Source organism: Botrytis fragariae (genome assembly GCF_013461495.1).
Source record: "Botrytis fragariae strain BVB16 chromosome Unknown tig00000225, whole genome shotgun sequence".
NCBI lineage: Eukaryota > Fungi > Ascomycota > Leotiomycetes > Helotiales > Sclerotiniaceae > Botrytis > Botrytis fragariae.
Genome location: NW_023501002.1, coordinates 822,276 through 839,470, shown reverse-complemented (window position 1 = coordinate 839,470; position 17,195 = coordinate 822,276). Strand labels below are relative to the sequence as shown.

The window sequence follows — 17,195 nt, the reverse complement described above, 5'->3', positions numbered from 1 at the left end:
TCTATTCTCTTTTTCATAATGCCTGTTCAACGAACCTTCTTTGGGACACCCATACCTCATGTCCCTCCTCGTCGCATGGCCGTTCTTCTCGGCACCATTGCAGTTTTCGCTGTTATTACACTAGTATTTACTCTGCCCAACTCGATACCATCCGGCCCATCACTCGGCAGATTTACAGACCATCGCATGTCATTACCCAAACTTCCCAAACAATTGCCTTCACCGAGTATCCTCAATCCATTCCGACAAGCAGCACATGCTCCACCGGTTCAGAAGAATAGTGAATACGGCGAATCGAAATGGCATGCTAATTGGAATTGGCTGAGTCCATTTTCATCATCGGTGACTTTAGACGAAAATCGATCCCTACTACCACCTCTCGTTGAACGTCCAACCATTTATACATACTACGATCATACAATAGAAAAGGACAATGAGTTGAAAGATGCGGAGAATGCACTCTTGGTCACTTGGAGACGGGCATGGTGGGCGCAAGGCTTTAAACCCATTATTTTGAGCCCTGCAGAAGCCATGAACAATCCATTATATCCCGAATTACAACGACTTGAAGTCGAAAATTCCTTGAAAACAGATCTGACGAGATGGTTAGCTTGGGAAAACATGGGAACCGGATTACTTTGCAATTACCTCACGCTTCCAATGGGTCCTTACGAAGACCAAACTCTGAGTTATTTGAGAAGAGGAGTATATCCATTATTGACGAGATATGAAAAAATGGGAAGTGGTATCTTTGCAGGATCCAAGGCGGATATTACAGCAGCTGTCAAAGCGGCTTTAGCAAACCCAAGTTTGAAAGATGCCAAAGATTTTATTAGTGCTGTCCCAACAGATACTTTCAAGATCGATCCTTCTCATGATTCCTTGGCTTTCTATCAGACCAAAACTCTCGAGGAGAAATATCCACAAGTTGCGAAAGAGTATGAAGGGAATAAAGCAGCGGGTATGAAATTATTGAACAATCTGATGATATCTCATCTTCATCAAACATGGCAAAACATCTTTACCAAAGGAATTTCCGTCGTTAAACCGGAACCAGAACATATGTCATATGTTGTTGAACCAGCTTTACAACTCGCTGAATATCTTGCACAATGCCCCGATTCGCCAATGCCAGCATCTTGCCCTCCAAATCGACCAAAGTGCAAGCCATGTGTCGCTTCGTCTCCGATGACAATTACTACCCCTGCTTTCTACCGCAATACATCAGGTCTTTATACTATCGGAACTGTTCCCCATCCTTACACAATGTCTACATTGACCAGCTTCCAAGAAAGTATTGATGTTCCGTGGATCAGACGAGAGTCTCCTCGTGATGCTTGGCTCTCAACACTTACCAAAGAACTTCTCGGTACAGGTGTTTCGGGTACTCCACGAATCATTAAATTTAAAGAGGCAGTCGCTAGTCCTCATGGAACATCCCATTCCCTCTGGCTCACAGCCGAGAAGGAAGTTCCCTCGGATCTAGACTGGCATTTCGGCTTCACCATCCCTCGCAATGCAACCGACACGGGAAAATCAGAAACTCCAGTCCCAGGTCCAGAACGTAGACCAAAACCAGTTCACGATCCAAAAGACGGGCCAATACCCACTGAGGAGGATAAGAATAAGGAAGCACTTTTGTTGGAAAAAGCAAAAGCATTTGGTGGGAGCACTGTAAAGGAGGATTTGAAGATTAGGGGGGCTGTTGAGGCGTGGAACCTAGCCGATACAGAAGCGTGGAGATTTGCGAGGGCTTTTCTAGCGAGATCAAGAGTCGAGAGGTTAAAGTGGGAAGAGGAGGAGAAGAAATATGCTGGTGGTGCGGGGGCTGAGAGGGGAAAAGAGAGTGGATGGGGCAGATGGTTTGACGATAAATAGATGTATCGTTGAGAATTTGAAGGTTTCCGTAGTGGATGGATGTATACAAAGAAAGTCTTTCATGTTTTATGATGCGCTTGAGCGAATCGAAGCGACATGTGCATGTCAATGTTTTTTTTTTTTACGGTACAATGGATAGATGTGGGGATATCACTCGGAGTTTAGGGGTATGCAGAGCATTTGTATACCAATATCATGTCAATATGAATGTCAGTCAGTTCCAGCGTTCACATTAAACGAAATATTTTAATTTTCAGCAAAACATGTTATTTCATTGCAAATCAAATAGACTCGATAATTTTACAGTGATGTGATACTTTATTGATATTCCTTTAGATATAGAATCCCGCTCGCTACGCTAAAACGTTCACTTCAACTTCATTAACAGCAAAAAACTTCCATCTCCTCCACTCCACTCTGGGTATCGCCGTATCCACTTATATCCATATAATACAATCGGTCGTTCGTAATTCGTGATGCATGTATGCGATTATTCATCCATCCATGCGTCCATGCGTGTGAAAAGGTAAAAAGGGTATAGTATAGTACAATGTGATGTAATGTAAGGTAAGAGGGACAAGGTAATTTAATATGCAACAGTGTGATGACTACCCTTTCCATCAGTTCCTCTCATTCTGCGGGTTCCGGCTGCCTGTTTTCATTGTTAGTACATACTCCTTGTGAAAGTAGTAAGAGTGGAGTTATATATGTATATCATACCTTCAAGCCAGGTCTCCTGGTCAAACTTCCTCTCAATTTCAAAAGCGCGCCGCTGATCTTGTCACCGACGCTGGGCTTGCGGTGGTGGTGGTGGACGGGCTGCGCGGTGACGCCGGCGCGACGACGTCCACCCCATGTGCGTTGTTTGCGATGATGGGTGCTGTGAGTGGTGGTGTTTTCGTAGGTGCGACGGTGGGTTTTGGCACCGCGGAGACGGGAGAAGAGGGAGGGTTTGGTGGTGACGGTTGTAGTTGTGTGGGCCATTTTGAGAGTTAGGTCTTGTTTTGGTGTGGTGGTGGTGGGTGTTTGGGGTAGTGTGTGGATTTGTGAAAGAGGTGACGGCTGTGTTTGTGTATATTCTTGCGATATTGGTATCGAAGTAGTAGATTGATTTGGAGTGGTTCGATAGGTTTTGATGAAAGAAGATAGAGTTCTTAATGCAGCTTTATCAGGCAATTGGTCGTCGTTTTTGATTCTTGGTACGATTTGTGTTTGTGAAGATGATGTTAATGGTATGGGAATTGGAACATGAGGGGACATGTCGGATGTTTTTATAGAAAGCGTTTGATGAGCGTAGGAGTTCCTGGATTCAAGGAAAATGTGGGTTGAGGGACTTCAAACTGGGAAAAAGCGTTGCAATCTCGATTTAATTTTGGCAACAGTGGTGAATGGGTGATATTGAGAGAAGTGATCATCTATGTGATGTACATATGACGGCAAAGCAAGTTGTCAATGTAGATAAGGAAATATCCAGGTATCAAGTCGTGGTCGATTTCACGTCATTTTGGAAGGGATTAAAGAAATTCAGGCGAATGAGACGGAAGCAAGTTGTCTCAGGAGGATTATTTTCCGGAATCTTTGTATGAAAGTGGATAAATTAGGTTGGAAATTGCTGGGGAAAGGGTCTTGGCTGACGGTACTTCTGTCCTAGCACTCAAAAGAATTTTCAGGGTCCTAAGGCTCATGAGGTTTAACTTGCCTGGTAGACAGAAATGACAGGATGGTTGATGGTTGATGGTTGATGGTTGATGCCTTTTCGGATTGGGTGAGAATCGAGAGAGAAACTTGATTTGGAGAAGGATTGGGAATGACGTCGGTTGGTTGTGGCGGGTGGCTGTGCTGAGAAACATTTGTGGCTGGTGCTGAACATATTGGGCGAAGGATGCAGGATGATGGAAAAGAAGATTATGAATGGGGAAAAGAGAGCGAGAACCAAGAACCTGAGGAAATAACAATCAAATGTACCAACAGAAACTGGCAGGCAAGATATAGATAGATAGATGCGGATACAGACGCAGATACATATACAAACACAAATACCAATACCAATGAACAACGCAAAGAACTGAGCACAGAATTCGTTATTGAGACTATGTAGATGATAGCAATAATACTTCCATTAGCAGCTCAACATATCTGAACGGCAACCCCAAACCTAGATGCGGACTCATTTCATGACTACATGAGGTAGAGGGACCTACTTAAGTCATTGCATAAGTAGCCATCCAATAGCTGTGGGAGTATAAGATATTTGCCTAAAAGCATGCGGATTTGTACATCGAGTACGGGCTCGGTAGAGAGAGAGATCTTGACATTCGTTTCAATATGCCCCTCTGAACTGTCATGTATCAAAGATGATCATGATCAATCCGTGCAAGATGGAAACGGGGGACATCTGGATCTCTTATACTTCAACAGTAAAAGGTTAAATGGATCGCAATCCAGTAATCAGTCGTCAATTTTAGATGGCATTTCACAATCTCGATGTTCATCCGATTAGCCAAGCCTTCTCGGTAATGCTTCCGGCTCGACCCCCTCGATTACGTAGAAAGGCAAAGTCCGATCGATGTAGGTTAAAGCTCACGCCGACTTTCTGAACCAATGAACTCATGTGCATCTAAATTCTTACCTCACTTACCCATCATGAGCGACTATTCTCGATCCCATAAAACTCCTTACATCATTGATCTCGACTCGAAAGGACCGAAAATCTGTAGGAGCTACCCCTCCATTGAGTATCAAGCATTGATATCATAATGTGCTTAACCAATCGTCCTCTTTTTATATGGAGTGTCTCGGAGCTTTTGGTCCCTATTCTGATCGAGAAATGCATGGTGATCGTCAGATAGCTTTTGGAGAAGGTGCATCATACTGTTGATGGGTATAAGAAAAGATGAAGTTCTGCGTAAACTGGTTGAGGATTCTTTTTCCATAGACAATCATCCTTTAATCACTTTGATACCATCAAATTCAATCATCAAACTCACTCAATCCACCCCATCTAAACACATTCAAACGATTCAATATGTCTGCAAGCAAGGGTCATTTCGAACAGGGTACGTTATGAAGATACCCCCAATTCCCCTCATGCTCGGCTCGACAAACTTCCAATACCCCTCACACCACCGTATCACTTCAACAATGTACTAACAGGAATATCTTACAGGTCATCAACCTCCCGTATCCCACCAATCATCCGCTCCAGGTCAACAAACCGAATTGCCAAAAGAAGCCATCAACGACCAACTCCCCACAGACGATGGAGGCTACCAACCATATCTCGCCGCCGGGAAACTAAAGGGCAAGAAAGCCTTCATCACCGGTGGAGATAGTGGAATTGGTCGTGCCGTTGCCATTTTATATGCTATGGAAGGAGCAGAAAGTTCCATCATCTACACACCTGAAGAAGAAAAAGATGCACAAGAAACCAAGAAGTTGGTTGAGGCCAAAGGAGGAAAGATCCATTTGTTCTCTGCAGATTTGAAGAGCCAACAGGCTTGTAAAAATGTAGTCGAAAAAGCTAAGGAGGCGATGGGAAGAATTAACATTTTGGTCCTGAATCATGGTACTCAGATGATGGTGGAGACTATTGATGAGTTAACTGAGTATGTTTTAACCTCCCCTCCTACTTGGAAAATTTGTACATGATGCTAATGATGGAAATAGAGAGCAATGGATTAACACTTTTGATGTCAACATCCATCCATTCTTCTTCCTTTCCAAATACGTCCTCCCACAAATGTCCCGCGGTGACACAATCATCACCTGCGCTTCCGTAAACCCATACGTCGGTCGTCCAGATCTTCTCGAGTAAGTTTTCCCACTCCTCCTTTCTTCAAGCCCACCACTAACAACTCCCCAGCTATACTTCCACCAAAGGTGCCATCGTAGCCTTCACCCGCGCCCTTTCCAACCAACAAATCAGCAAGGGTATCCGCGTCAACGCCGTCTGTCCCGGTCCCATCTGGACCCCTCTTATCCCCGCAACGATGAACGAGAAAGCACAAAAAGAATTCACATCTCCCATGGGTCGTCCCGGCCAGCCATCAGAATGCGCCACTTGTTTTGTATTCTTGGCGAGTGCGGATAGTAGTTTTATTAGTGGACAGAGTTTGCACCCTAATGGAGGTGTGCAGGTTGGTTCTTAGACGAATGCGAGGCTTGTGGTTAATGAATGAGGGGTTATGATATTAACATAATGAAATATTACTTCTATAAATACTTAATCACCTATTCTATGAAATTCCGTGAAAAATGTCTTATCTCTCGTGTGTAATCCTCAAGATATCTAATCCCATACCCAAATCATCAAGTTGGGCTACACCACCTTTATTCTCGGCAGGCGACCTAGCTTCCTCCCTCTATTTCCAAAATCCAAGTTCTCAACTTCGACTTCATTCACCAACGGCGATATGGCTTGTGAGGAAGTTCAAATAGATTTTGTATCCAATGACTATTTGATAACTGTTTACGGTGTACATGTATGTTATCACGAAGGCTCGGCGAAGCAGGTGATTTGTTATGCAATTCATATTATATCAACACTCAGAAGTCTAAACTTCTAGTAAAATGCTCTCGGATCGATCGTAAATTTCTATCTCGTTTTACAAATTACAGTTTTATATAATGAATTGTGCTCATACCCATAAATTCAAGCCTATAATATTATATCCCCCTTATCCTATCCTATCCTATCTCATCCCATCCTCATTCTTTCACACCTCCCCCTTGCACCTCCCCCACAAGCTAAGCTTTCTTCCACTCAAAATGTCTCCTCCCAGTCTCCGGTTCCCCCACCTCATCATCCAATTTCTTACTATCAAACATGTGTTTCCCAAAATAATCCAACTCCGCCTCGTAGAACTGCGTCGGCAATTCCATGTTCCCGCTGTATTTGAGATACTCCAATGTAGCTGAGATACTCGGCGTGATGGCATTATGTTCTACGCCTTTGAGTACGATGCGCTTAAGGGGTTCAAATCCGGAGGTTAGTTCGGAGACGATGGGAGAGGCGTAGAGAAGGTCTGGGGTTTCTGATTTGGTGGAAGAGGAGGAAGAAGTGTAGATTTGAGAGAGGAGAGAAGAGATGTGGTCGCTTTGAATGATACAGCCCGCGCGCCAGATCTTGACGATATTGCTATAGTCGATATTCCATTTATTCTGACGGTTGGCTTTATCGATGATACTCATGCCTTGGACATAAGACGCCAGACAGGTTGTGTAAACTGCTTTTCTTAAATCCTCTATGATACTTTCTTTCTCCTGCTCATTCTTAAGCGTGATTTTCGAGGGTTTAAATGAATCGTGGAATGCTTCATTGACCTGTTGTCTATGTCCTCGATAGGCTGATACGATGCGGAGATAGTGGGCTGTGGAGAGAGTTGGAGCTGGCACGTGAAGAGAAGTGGCTTGGGTGTTGGACCAGATGCCGGTTCCTTCTGATCCATCGATGTCTTGGACAACTTTGTCTTGGACATCTGCTAGGACATGGTTTCCGGATTTATCTTTTTGTTCGCAGATGTCAGCGCCGATTTTTACGAGGAAGGTGTTTTTCTTTTAATCTCGGTTAGCCGGGAAAATTGACGGAATATAGGATTGAGAACAACACATACCAATTCCCCTTCAGCGGACCACTTTTCAAACACCTTCCCAATATCATCATATTTCATTCCCAGATGTTTATTCATAAAGGTCCACGCTTCGCTAATCGCACTCATCATTCCATGCTCAATTCCATTGTGAATCATTTTCACATAATGTCCCGCACCACCTTCTCCAATTCTCGCTACACACGGTGTTCCATCCTTCGCTTTCGCAGCCATTTTCTCCAATAAAGGCATGACGGTGTTCAAAGCTTGTTCTTGACCTCCGGGACACATACTCGGTCCTCGTCTGGCAGCTTGGTAGCCTCCAGATACACCACATCCTATATAATACACACCTTGTGCGACCAATTTTCCCTGTCTCCGTTGTGTATTATTCCAATTCTCATTCGAGCAATCGATTATTATATCTCCCTTCTCGAGATATGGATGAAGTCCCTCGACGACCGTATCGCCTACTGTTCCATGTGGTAGGGAAAAGAAGATGACTTTTGGAGAAGAGAGGGAGTCACAGAGAGAGTCGTACTCGGTATGTTTGGATAGAGTTCCAGAAGTGATATTTTGGTCTTTGGCGGATTGGATGAGGGAATCAACGGTGGAAGAGGAGGGGTCTTGAACAGAAACTGAGATTCCTTTTTCAGCGAGGAGAAGTGTCATTCCTCCTCCCATGGAGCCGGCTCCTATCATTCCTACCTGTGGACTGTTAGATGCGTTTTGAAGATTGAAACAGGAAGTGACAACTTGCCTTTGTGATTTCCATGGTGACTGGGGTTGCTTCTGTGGCGGGGTGGATATAGTAACTTTGTTGATATGAGAGGTATGAGAGTACAAACCAATAAGTTGAACAGAAATATTTGAGAGAGATATCAAGAAGATACATCAAACTTATCTATCCAATTTCTAATCTAGCTAGAAGACTACCTACATTGAATGGAGGACGCCTACGTAGGATGACAGGACCTCTTCTCCGAAGCACCAAAACGTCACTCATTATGACGTAGACGTGTATTTTATTAAGCCAATTAATATTGAGTAGTCGGGCCTACCTTCTGATGCTTTAGAAAACCAGATGCATCTCGATATCAATGCTCACAAACGATGAGTTGTGTGCTCTTCCTCCTTTGAATACCCAATCGGGAGCCATTGAAATATATATAAAATGCCAAGATCAAGTATGTATGATATGTTTGTTTTATCGACGTCACTTGAGATGAGAGGATGCTTATGTAATACAGTACATACATCCAGCGGTGATCTTGTAACTTACCCCTTCATTTGGGAAACGAGTGCATATGATCAACCCCACTCTTTGGACGGAAATACAACCTACATAATTATCAGCAAATATGGACATCTATACGTATGTATAACCTCGACCTCATTCCCTCCAAATTTACCTTGTTCCCTTCATCACTCTCTAAGCAAATCAGCTCGCAATGTTCCCCATTATTCAAAACACGAATGATCGCCATAGAATTCTCCATCTCTACCGGCAATTCAGAAATACCTCGGTTCACATCTCGAATTTGGCCCCGCGAAAAGGCGGGTACCTGACATCTTTCTCATGCGTATTCTGCGTAGGGCTTTGAAATGTTGATTCACATAAGGTAACCATAAAAGGTAAAGGAACTGCGTTTCTCATAAGGCTGTTTATTACTGGATAGATCAAGTGCTTAGGACTACTTGAGATGTGTCACATATATTTATAAACACGCCAGAAGGTAAAAGATCCTTCTGGCCGATGAGCGAGATGTGGTAAGCTGGGGCTAGTGGTAATGGCAGTGGGAGGTACGGACGAAGCTTTTATGTATAGTAATTTGACAATTGGCATGTGTTAAGATCTTCCTTTCTGTCTTTCTTTCTTCGATTCGATTCCTTCTTCCTCCTTGACAGAAAACAATACCATTCAATCCAACAACAGATTCTCTACAAAGAAAATCTACCCAGTACCTTCCATAGCGATTGAAAGAGAGGAGCAATTGTCCTTCAATAAATCAGCAAGCCCGTCCAAACCCCACCATAAATAACCTCAGAATTCCCCAATCCGGAATTCCTACAAGCCCCTCCAAACCCCTCAAATCCCCAAAGATGGCACCCGTCAAACCCTTTTGGTCTCAGCCTTCTCACCCACATGTTCAAGAAGTCATCTACGGCGAAGATGAAAATGGATATACCACAAAATCCATCTCCAAAGTTTCTCTTCCTCCTTTTGCTGTTTTTGCAAAATTGGTATTTTCCCCCACCAACATAACTACTACCCGAATCCAAGTCTTGAGTAATTGCTAACCACAATCGCAGGAATTTCCACCATGTACCGACGCCCCAGAAGCTACTTATGCCACTGTCCAAACAGACACAAACACCCATTTGAATCTCAATTCGGACTTATTGTATATCAATCATTCTTGTGAACCTTCTCTCGTATGTTTTCTCTTCCCACTCTTCTTCCCTCCCCAGTCCTCCTCTAAATCATCCCCATAGATCTTCGACGTGCAAAACCGCACCATTCTCACCTCCCACACTGGCCTCACTGTAGGCCAAGAACTAACTTTCTTCTACCCTTCCACCGAATGGTCCATGTCCCAGCCATTTCCCTGCAACTGTGCTACTCCCTCTTGCGTAGGAGAGATCAGTGGTGCGGGACAGATGAGCGCTAAAGCCTTAGAGGGAAAATGGTTGAGCGCTCATATTAGACGGGCATTAGAGGAGAAGAGGAATGGGAATGGAATCGGTAACGTGATGAAGAATGGAGAGAAAAATGTCAATGGAAAATTGAACGGCGTTAATGGGAAAATGTCAAATGGAGAAGTTAATGGAGAGGGGGAAATCAATGGAAGACGAGGCGTCACGAGTAGGGAAATGAGCGGAGAGATGGGTGGAGATACTTTGTAGAATATGGGGGGGTGATTGAGAGGAGGTTTCCTTGCGTTCTGGTTTTTGATTTTTGGCTTTTTAGTGTTTTGTCCTTCAACAGGATCATGCGAGTTTGGTATGTTGGGATTTAACATCCTGTTGGTATTGCATCATATTATATCGTCATACAACTTTGTTATTTAGCAAACTACACATTTGATTTTCTTCTGCCTATCTATGTACTGTGATGCAACCCGAGTAAGTGTCCCTCATGAGGATGGAGATACAAAGCCCCAGTTCCACATCATGCCATTCAGTAGCCATATACGATAAGGCGAGCCTAACGAAAATCAAAAACAATATAATGCAAATGTTGTTGAAGTAAACCCTTCCTGTTTGAAAGCCTATTCGTCATCGTTCGTAAGTGAGTGTGGTCCAACTGGTCAGCAAGTAGCCAACCTTGTTGTTCCCAAACCCTATGCCATGTGGTATATCAATTGTCAACGAAGTCTCAGATAAGAAACATATCGTCAACTGTGTACCAGATGCTGTGCGATCAAGTCCCACCTTGAAAGCCGTCAAATATCCACCACGATACCCGCCTAAAGCACTCGTCCCAAATTCCGAAGCACAATCTTTCATAATCCTCCTGCATATTCTCCTATCTCCCCTGCAAATTAAGTATCCATTCAAACATTATCCCCATTCCCAATTGAACAGACCAGATGTGAAAATCGAGCTGACCATTTGTCCACACCATTATCTCACAACCCTGACCAACCTGGCAAGATATGATTTATAAAAAAAGCACCAAAGAAAACATGAAAAGGCAAAAACAAGCTTGTGAACATCGTCCTGAGTCATTGGCACATCCTTTCGTATCGTACAATCAATTATTATCCTCCAACCATATAAGCAAGGTACGGCATTGAGATGAAATTAGAACCAAAGCAAGTCGATCAACTCTGACGATAGCTCATAGAAGCACACAAGTGCTGGTGATTCTGAGCTAAAAGTCGTCTAAGCAAGGCCGTCTACTATGTCAAAAAGAGAAACATCAAGAGCATAAGAAAACAATCGCATAAGTAATGGATCGGGTAATAACAGCACAACTCCGAATCGAGAAAACTGCAAGGAAATCGTAGGGTATCGTAACAACGTGTAGATTGAACCTAGTGAAGGTATAGGAAATCGTAGTCGAATCAGTTCTAGTAATGTCTCATGCCGACATCATACATAGTTTCGTCCCATCTGAAAAATTAAAATCCTTGGTTAGCAAAAGGGAGATAAAATTTTCAAAACTCAATCAGATCACCATTGCCCACATTATCGTAAAATGTCTGGGGTGGAGAAGATTCTTGAACTGACTGTAATTCATCCACATCCATCATCGAGTCATCTTGGTCCATTAGATTTCTAGGCTGAGCAGAAGCTCTTACCTCCAAACCTTCAACGCCAAAGGTTGGGGATGACTGACTCAACGACATTGGCGTAGACAAGAGATTAATTAGAGGCAAAGATGCCGACGCTCTAGATAACACTCGTGGGCTCTGTGACAACTCTTCTGTCTCCGCTTCACATTCATGACTTTGCTCATCTTCGTCGGAAGTAAGCAGTCCTTCCAAGAGCTCCTTATGTTCTTGATCGTCGGTCTTACGCTTTTCCCGTGAAGCAAAAGTTGCTTTGTTGATATCTTTACTATCCTTATGCTTGTGGCTACGGTAGTGAATAGGTTCTGGGTCGGGGAAATATGGAAGACGCCTGCTTAATTCTTCCAATCTTGCCTTGCTGGGAGATGGGTTTTTCTTCCACTTTCGATTGAGAGGAGCAAAGCCTGAATCACTTGTAGATCCGGATAGTGATTGCACAACAGCGACAAAGTTGTTGACTGTCTTCTCTCTTAACAATCCAACGTGCTGAACGAGATTGCGAAGATGCTCAGGCTGGGCCTGATCTTTAGGTTTCATTGGGCTACCTTCTAGCATGCCTTGATAAATTTCGCTATCCTCGGCAAACGTGTTGTGGTCGAGGACAGACGGTGAGCCTGCATCCACTTTGTGCATTCTCCTAGTTCTGTCTGGATCAGTATGGTTACACACTAGCCGCAATCTTGGTGTCGATTGGGCTAAGGGACTAGAAGTGAGTAGTGAGTCCAGATCATCGAAGTCTGTGTTGCTTTGGTGGACTGAAGACTTCTTATTTGTGCGATCGAGAATTGAAAATTCCAGCGCCGATCCAGTTTCAGGCATCTGGCTACTGAAGGTCGAAGGTTGCATAACTTGCTCACTTGAACTTGGTGACTCGGTAAATGGGTCTGTGAGTGCCGAATTCTGACTGTGGAAAGATCTTACATCACTGTTGAGTGGCTTCCTGGGGATTCTGAGATTCCCTGTCATCTCTTGCAGCTTAGAGTTTTCTTTCAAATTTTGGACTATTAGAGAGAATCAGTTTCGCCAATCTTGGATAAAAGAGATCATCATTCAAACTACCTTCATTAAGTCTCAGGTCTGTGCCACTAAGAGATTCCGGGCGTCTATCAGGTTGTTCTTGGATTGTTTGTGAGTTGACGAAGGGTGGTTGAACCAAATACTTCTCTTGACTATTATCATTCTTTCTACGGCGAAAGCTTCCTTGTAATACGTTTTTAACCTTAAGAAAAGCCCCGGCCTTTAATCTTCTCTTTTTTTCGACGACCAAAGTATTTATCGATCCTAACTGAAGTTCCTCCATTGCCTTGAAAGTTTGCGCAACAGAAGAATTGATTGCATTCGGATCGGAAGGGTTGACAACTAAGCGTGATTGCTCGTCAAGACCGCCAGATGTCCGAATAATTGGTCCTTTGGGGAATCTTCGTGTTTGAGACTCCTTGGTTGGGCTTCTACGACGAGATGTCTTATTTAACGCGGATTGTCTCTTGGACGATTTCCTAGGAATAGGTGGCGCTGAACTCTTCCTTGAGTGTAATGAAGGTTTGGTGGTCCCATTAGAGAAGTCAGTGTCGGTGACCGTACTCTTACCGGTGATACACATCTCATTTTCACTGAAATTGAGACTGGGCAATTGTGGTAGGGTGTTCTCGGTGATTGTGGGTATATCGTGTCGCTCATTAACGGCAATCTCATCTATCGATCCACCACTGTCTTCATTCGGGGCTTCTCTGACTGGTTGCTGTTCTTCAGTGCCGGCCGGAGAGTGAAAAGCCGCTAACTGGCGCGTGCTTGACTCTGTTGATAACTTTATATTAGCTTCACTTCCAAGTTGATGGCATCTAAGGTAACTTGAGAAGCACAGTAAGTTCGAATCGAACTAATGGACGGTTTGGAACTTTGGATGCCCAAGCGTGGTTGGAGACGTGGGGACACAATAAAAACATGAAAGTGGAGTACAGCCGTGTCAATGGATTGATACTTCAGGTGTAACTTCAGGTGTGAGAAAATAGAGTAAATCACTTACCTCTCTTGCTAGCTCTATTCTTCTTTGCTTTGATTTGTTGGTTGTTTCTAAGAGAAGCGAACGAGCCCATCAGAGCATTTTTCTTCTTCTTCCCATAAGTCTCCATGGTGGAGAATTACGGAGGTTTGTTGTGGACGAAAAATCGATCGTATACGGGATGCGATAAATTAAAGTCGGAAATGGTAGATAGAGGTGGTGCCAGTGGTGGCTAGATACTGTTGGTAGTGAATGTTAGCTAAGGCAAGATCGACGGAGCTTGAAATTGATGGCAGCGAAGGAAGGAGGGAACGGATGAAGGGGTAGCGTAAATATTAATTAAAATCGGATGAACACCTTCAGAGATCCATTTATCGTGCAAATGTTGCTCATTGATTGTCAGCTTGATAATGATGCTCGCCAAAAGTGCAGAGAAGAAAGTAAGATTTCGTTCGTTATAGGATCGAACGCTTCAAGATTCAAGTTCGAAGGACAAAAACAACAATGATTGATTGTGCGATATCAGCGCAAGTCTCTTGTGCTCATTATATCGCAGAATCCACTGATAGCAATGGGGTTGTTCAAGTGAGGATGGGGAATGGAGGAGTAGGGGTGAGATTGACGCGATCTTACCTCAAAAGAGTTGGGCGATTATCTTTGATGGAAGCCGTAAAAGTAGCACTTTCGTCTTATCAGTTTAGCAGTAGATTTAGAAATGTGATAGCTTTGCTGCGCATTTGACAATAAAAGTTGTGCTGAGAAGTTGATATGGTAACGGGTGTAGGGTTTGACAAGGCGAGGAGAATGTTTCGACGGCGTGGGGTAAGGTGATTTTGACAACCAAGTAATATGAACTAAGGTGCCCAGCCGGGTATGTGCTTGACGGGAATATTCAAGGGCAAAACTCAAATTTGATAGCAGTGAGGCCCGGGTAAGGGAATAGTGTAAAGAATGTACTCCAACCAAAAATATTACCTGTCTTGAAGCCCCGATTAGATGAGAGTATTTTTACACTGTTCTATCAATAAAGAAAAAGTGCAAGACGACCTGAGAAAGATGCCAACTTGGTTATGGTGCCAAAAAAGTATACAGACACTAAGCAGAAAGCTTTCCAGAGCACTTTCGTTACTAGGCTGACTTACCCAAAACTATTGTTGAAGGGGGACCAAACCTTGGAAACAAAGCTACCTATCTTGTTGTACCTATCTAGAGGATCAGCAGTATTCTGTTTTGTTTTGAAGTAACTGGAATCAACAACTAATGGAATTCCATTTCGTTGTGAGCACAAGAAAGGCTGCATACCTTATACATCTACAGCAGCATTATTACTGTGAACCAGCTAAAGCAACCGCTGTATTCTTCGACACCCTTTTGAAGAAGCTCTAAACAGGTTGAACAACGCCAGATCCCACAGCAGTAGCTTGGGTATCGATTTATGATTATCTGCGGCAACTCATAGAATCCTGGACACCCCTCCGCAGAATCAGGAGAAGACCGAAGACCTATGGAGCCACTGCAATATCCCTTTGAGTTAAATTGGCTGCAATGGTTGTTGGCATATCTAGTATCTCTCGGCAGAGCTTGAAAGAATACCGCGCAGCGTTTGAAGCCTTCCTAGGATCGTAGATTCTCTCTGGAAAGAAGGAATACCGTCTACTGGTCCAAAGGCAATGGCGCACAATGAGGTAGATCGAGGCCTAACCCCTTCTGCAAGTATCTTCATACTATATCATATGTATGTAGTGGATATATAGCTAACCAAAGTATCATACGATAGAGAAACGCTCAACAGCTACATGTGTATTCCCACACCCTGTAGTAGCAACAGCAGCCACATCCCCAGAGACAGCTTTGTTTCAACGAGCAACAATCAGGTAGCACAATATCCGGAGAGGCATTACACCCTATAGCAACATTCTCAGGAGGGGCAATAAGTTCTTTGCTGAAACATGATTAACAGCAATTGAATCAACAAATAAATCCATTTATACACCCAGCTCTCTACATCTACTTCTGATCCGTCATTTTGGACACTGACCGACTTGATCGTGCAGATACTTCACGATGAAATAACCACACAATATTCACACCGTCATCAACCATACTATCACACTATCATTTGATTGCGTGGCTACTGCGCGCTTTCAAAGGTTAGGAGTGTTGCCAATATTTCTTCAAGCTTTCCCAGACCCATTCGCACTTCCCATCAGTATGAGATAACTAGCTGACACTCAAATTCTACCAGAAACCCTCCCTCGCTCTACCCCGACTAGAGTTCATATTATACTTTGCATTAGGAGCAGGCTATCTAACGATCTCCAACCTTGAATCGTCGATCAAAATGTATCGGACAACTACCCAGCTTTTATGTTCCGCCACGTATACAATAAGCCGTCGAAATACCTGACACACAGTCTCATATAAGCGCATAACAAAGCAAAGATATAATGTCTGGAAGCCCTTATCTCGCGACCACATATACTCCTGCAGCGAAGAAACAAACAATTGTTAGGACTTTACACTTGAAAGGAGCTCTGCAAACTCCAAGCAAATTTATTTGCGTTGAAGGATAATTGATATATACAGTGGGCATTCTTTTCACGACTTCTCCTTTGAGACTTGGGTGCGGCACATGCGATACTTCTACTCGAATTATTCCTGTCCATTGGGCACAGCAGACATTACACAGACTCAACTAAGAACCAAAGCCAGTTCATCATATTGTACAATTGAGGGGCGACCTCTGTCTCTAGGGTTCCAAATTTCTTGTAACTATTGAAAGAAACATGGAAAAAGTACTTTTATGTTTAATCCATGCAGAATTTTCTAAATTTCAACGCCAACCTGGTACACCCAACCCCATTGAAGAACTCCACATGAACTAACCAATTGCCCAATGTTTTATGCTAAACTTATCTTCAGGAAAAACTCATCAGGCTTTGGACTGATGCATTCATGGGTAGCAATTTACTACTCAAAGGACATGTGCTAGTACTGCATCTCTTATTATGATATAAACATCCAAATACATCTGTCTCTTCAGAGCTATTCACATCTAGACAAAAATGGATATTGTCATTGTTTGTGTTGGTTACTCGACCCCTAATTACGCGAGTTCTTCAATTCTGCCATCTGACCTCTGATTCGAAGAGGCAGAAAGTGAGTGCTTGGACCAAGCTCTTCAGTTTTACACTTCAGCTGGCCTGACCATTCACACAACATCTTTTGTACCCTTGGCCAAAGGAAAACCTTGCAATCATTTACTGGATGATATACAAATTAAGTTGTTGTTTACTTCTGTTCTACCTTTGTCTTTCTATGCTGTCATGCCAGTATAAATGGCTAGTTGCTAAACTATAATTCTCTCTCTCAACTTCTGTCTCAATCCGCACACAGCTTTTGGAAGTAGAATACTTAAGCATGTATTTATTG

The 17,195-nt window shown here is 43.3% G+C and overlaps 7 protein-coding genes across 7 annotated transcripts; 4 read left to right on the top strand and 3 right to left on the bottom strand.

Moving 5' to 3' along the window:
- Positions 1 to 18: 18 nt before the first annotated feature.
- On the top strand, positions 19 to 1,878 carry Bfra_011324 (uncharacterized protein; the record flags this gene model as incomplete). Its single annotated transcript, XM_037341652.1, has 1 exon — positions 19 to 1,878. The coding sequence occupies one exon, from the start codon at positions 19 to 21 to the stop codon at positions 1,876 to 1,878; it is 1,860 nt and encodes a 619-aa protein (XP_037188464.1).
- A 586-nt stretch (positions 1,879 to 2,464) lies between these two features.
- Positions 2,465 to 3,138, bottom strand: Bfra_011323 (uncharacterized protein; the record flags this gene model as incomplete). Its single annotated transcript, XM_037341651.1, has 2 exons — positions 2,465 to 2,530; positions 2,599 to 3,138. The coding sequence occupies 2 exons, from the start codon at positions 3,136 to 3,138 to the stop codon at positions 2,465 to 2,467; spliced, it is 606 nt and encodes a 201-aa protein (XP_037188463.1).
- A 1,684-nt stretch (positions 3,139 to 4,822) lies between these two features.
- On the top strand, positions 4,823 to 6,059 carry Bfra_011322 (putative short-chain dehydrogenase reductase family protein). Its single transcript, XM_037341650.1, has 4 exons — positions 4,823 to 4,934; positions 5,045 to 5,483; positions 5,545 to 5,688; positions 5,741 to 6,059. The coding sequence occupies exons 1-4, from the start codon at positions 4,904 to 4,906 to the stop codon at positions 6,024 to 6,026; spliced, it is 900 nt and encodes a 299-aa protein (XP_037188462.1). The 5' UTR covers positions 4,823 to 4,903; the 3' UTR covers positions 6,027 to 6,059.
- A 565-nt stretch (positions 6,060 to 6,624) lies between these two features.
- Positions 6,625 to 8,472, bottom strand: Bfra_011321 (putative 6-phosphogluconate dehydrogenase protein; the record flags this gene model as incomplete). The annotated part of the gene is made up of 3 exons (XM_037341649.1): positions 6,625 to 7,431; positions 7,491 to 8,174; positions 8,407 to 8,472. The coding sequence occupies 3 exons, from the start codon at positions 8,470 to 8,472 to the stop codon at positions 6,625 to 6,627; spliced, it is 1,557 nt and encodes a 518-aa protein (XP_037188461.1).
- Positions 8,473 to 9,385: 913 nt separating this feature from the next.
- Positions 9,386 to 10,560, top strand: Bfra_011320 (putative galactose-proton symport protein). The gene is made up of 3 exons (XM_037341648.1): positions 9,386 to 9,710; positions 9,780 to 9,902; positions 9,963 to 10,560. Exons 1-3 carry the CDS (start codon positions 9,570 to 9,572, stop codon positions 10,371 to 10,373), a joined length of 675 nt encoding a protein of 224 aa, XP_037188460.1. The 5' UTR covers positions 9,386 to 9,569; the 3' UTR covers positions 10,374 to 10,560.
- Positions 10,561 to 10,640: 80 nt separating this feature from the next.
- Bfra_011319 (uncharacterized protein) lies at positions 10,641 to 11,136 on the top strand (the record flags this gene model as incomplete). Its single annotated transcript, XM_037341647.1, is given in 3 exon segments — positions 10,641 to 10,650; positions 10,669 to 10,754; positions 10,789 to 11,136. The coding sequence occupies 3 exon segments, from the start codon at positions 10,641 to 10,643 to the stop codon at positions 11,134 to 11,136; spliced, it is 444 nt and encodes a 147-aa protein (XP_037188459.1).
- Positions 11,137 to 11,629: 493 nt separating this feature from the next.
- Bfra_011318 (uncharacterized protein) lies at positions 11,630 to 13,893 on the bottom strand (the record flags this gene model as incomplete). Its single annotated transcript, XM_037341646.1, has 3 exons — positions 11,630 to 12,765; positions 12,824 to 13,558; positions 13,788 to 13,893. The coding sequence occupies 3 exons, from the start codon at positions 13,891 to 13,893 to the stop codon at positions 11,630 to 11,632; spliced, it is 1,977 nt and encodes a 658-aa protein (XP_037188458.1).
- Between the last annotated feature and the right edge of the window lie 3,302 nt (positions 13,894 to 17,195).

Coding starts and splice junctions, on each gene's coding strand:
- Bfra_011322 (XM_037341650.1), top strand. CDS start 4,904: ATGTCTGCAAGCAAGGGTCATTTCGAACAGG. Junction 4,935..5,044: donor CAAGGGTCATTTCGAACAGG/GTACGTTATGAA, acceptor AATATCTTACAG/GTCATCAACCTCCCGTATCC. Junction 5,484..5,544: donor ACTATTGATGAGTTAACTGA/GTATGTTTTAAC, acceptor TGATGGAAATAG/AGAGCAATGGATTAACACTT.
- Bfra_011320 (XM_037341648.1), top strand. CDS start 9,570: ATGGCACCCGTCAAACCCTTTTGGTCTCAGCCTTCTCACCCACATGTT. Junction 9,711..9,779: donor TTGCTGTTTTTGCAAAATTG/GTATTTTCCCCC, acceptor CCACAATCGCAG/GAATTTCCACCATGTACCGA. Junction 9,903..9,962: donor ATTCTTGTGAACCTTCTCTC/GTATGTTTTCTC, acceptor TCATCCCCATAG/ATCTTCGACGTGCAAAACCG.